This window comes from Mchenga conophoros, linkage group LG6 (assembly GCF_057382185.1).
Source record: "Mchenga conophoros isolate Kocher_MC1m ecotype Shallow Benthic linkage group LG6, M_conophoros_male_GT1.1, whole genome shotgun sequence".
NCBI lineage: Eukaryota > Metazoa > Chordata > Actinopteri > Cichliformes > Cichlidae > Mchenga > Mchenga conophoros.
This window is the reverse complement of record NC_140531.1, coordinates 27,180,957-27,183,103: the sequence shown is the minus strand read 5'-3', so window position 1 is coordinate 27,183,103 and position 2,147 is coordinate 27,180,957. Positions and strand designations below refer to the sequence as shown.

The 2,147-nt window shown below is 38.6% G+C and overlaps 1 protein-coding gene across 1 annotated transcript; it reads right to left on the bottom strand.

Annotated features, from left to right (window-relative positions):
- Positions 1-592: 592 nt before the first annotated feature.
- On the bottom strand, positions 593-1,480 carry LOC146572780 (uncharacterized). The gene has a single exon (XM_085278683.1). It carries the CDS (start codon positions 1,408-1,410, stop codon positions 769-771), a length of 642 nt encoding a protein of 213 aa, XP_085134809.1. The 5' UTR covers positions 1,411-1,480; the 3' UTR covers positions 593-768.
- Between the last annotated feature and the right edge of the window lie 667 nt (positions 1,481-2,147).

Here is a 2,147-nt window from a genome sequence, read left to right as displayed (position 1 = left end):
AAATTAATGCTACAGTTAGCACTGGGCATTATTCTGTTTGGGAATTTTAGGTGATAAAGCAATGCTATAGATGCTAAAAACCTATGTAGGTGTACTTCTCTCCTGAAGCAAAACGGGGTCAGAATTGGTAAGGCAATCAATAAAGAACCAGATCAATATGCAGTATTGATTCTAATCAGTGGCAGAAACAATAACATTGGTGCTGTATCAGTAAAAGTGCATCAATTCCTGTCCCTAGTCATAGGTCAGTTTAGCACAGGCTTCCACACAAACTGGCCAGAAAAAAACAAACACTAGGTGGTGATGTATTAAAAGATTTTTTTCCAGACCAAATAAGGTCATATTGTACTGTACGTCCAAAACTCTGAGGTTACTGGATTCAGCAATAGGGAATTTAATTGTGCATCAGTTTAACTTTTCATGAAAGAACATGAAGTAACAAGCTTGTTTTAGCACTTTGCAATCTTGACAACACTAGTATACCCTCTAGATGCTCTAAATCACTTTACCTTTAGAAATCTAAAAGGAGCAAGATATATTTTTACAAAAGCTTCAATTGAGAGTTAATAGGCAATAAATGCAAATACCAAGGTGTCCATAATAAAACAAATATTTAATCTACTCGCAACATCTCCCTCCAATGAAAAATACAACTGTTGTTTAAAGTATAACTTTTGATTAAATTAAAAACATCCAGTCTGTAAGAAGAACTTACTAACACTGTAAGAGTAATTCTCTGAGTAACTGATTACAATGTGCCAGTGTCCTTTATGCCTTTTGAGCCACTGTCTCCTCAGCCTGAGGAGCTGCTGCTGCTGTTGGTTGGTTCTCAGGCTGCTCTGGACAAAGCTCCTTGGTAGGATCCATCACAACAGGCTCAGGCAATTGATAACACTTCAGCTGAGCTCTGAACTCTTCCAGCTCTTTCTGCTCCACCTCCCTCCTTCTACTCAGCAGGTACAAGTCCGTAGAAATCCTCCTGCTTGACTTCACAAGCCACCTCATTACCACACAGTCTGGGCAGGACGTGTGGAGGAAATACATGCTGAGGCTGAAACGACTCTGCACATCAAAGGTAAAAGTGCTGCCTTCAGCTGAGATGTTGTACCGCAGGTATTGGCATTGATCACCAAAGCGGTTGATCTGGGTATAAGACAATGTTGAAGCTTCGCTGGAGTTGGAGAAGTACATCGTGATGCTGTCTCGACGTCTCAGAGCCTCCATAGATGGTGAGTGATTGAGACTGCCTGCGACTAGAGCCCAGCTGCCCTCGAAATGATGAGGAACCAGCTGATCCAGTGGGTGAACCAATCTTTCACAGACTAGAGGAGCTGCCTGACTCCCACACATCAAATAAATGAGAGTGACTGCACACACAGCAACCAAGCTGTTTCTTGAAGGTTTTCCCATTCTGTGGTTAAATGTTTGCCTTTTATTCTCCAACCTTTCATTTATTTTATTTTCTCACCAAGACTGGAATTCAATTAGCAGGCTTGTCTTTTTATAACAAAAACCTGCATCAAAAAAATCCACCTTTTCAACACAGGATAGGTTCATTATCTGTTATCTAAATGTGGATTCCATTATTGTGACATCAAAGACATTTTGAAATAGTGGAAAGTTTTGTGATTCTTATCCACATTAAATTGAATTTTGAGTGGCTATTTATCTTGGAACATCATGTCCAGACTTGAACTTTGTCTTTGTTTGCTGTAGATATTGAGCTGAGGCTAAACATTAAAAGCAATATACGCCAGACTGTCGGTGCTGACGAACTCTTTCACCAATTTTAAAATTCTATAAATACACATTAACAGCAGCAATGCATGCAATCATTGGTTGGAACTTAAGATAAAAAGGGCACAACTGTTGGCACTGAACTGAAAGTTTTTTTTTAGTAAAATCGTCCTTTCTGTCTTCACCATTGCAGAAGATTTTAGAAACACATGTGTGAGCAGCACATATTCAAATGACACTTTAAATATTGCATATATTTTTGTTGTTATCACAGTAAATCTTGTCTACCAAAATCTGAATGTTCCACTTCTTCTTGGTGGTTGTTGTTTTACATTTATTATTAACTAGATTATTGTGATGAACAGTGTTTTAATTATTGCACCATGCTAATGAATGAACAAATGCACCAG

Coding starts and splice junctions, on each gene's coding strand:
- LOC146572780 (XM_085278683.1), bottom strand. CDS start 1,410: ATGGGAAAACCTTCAAGAAACAGCTTGGTTGCTGTGTGTGCAGTCACT.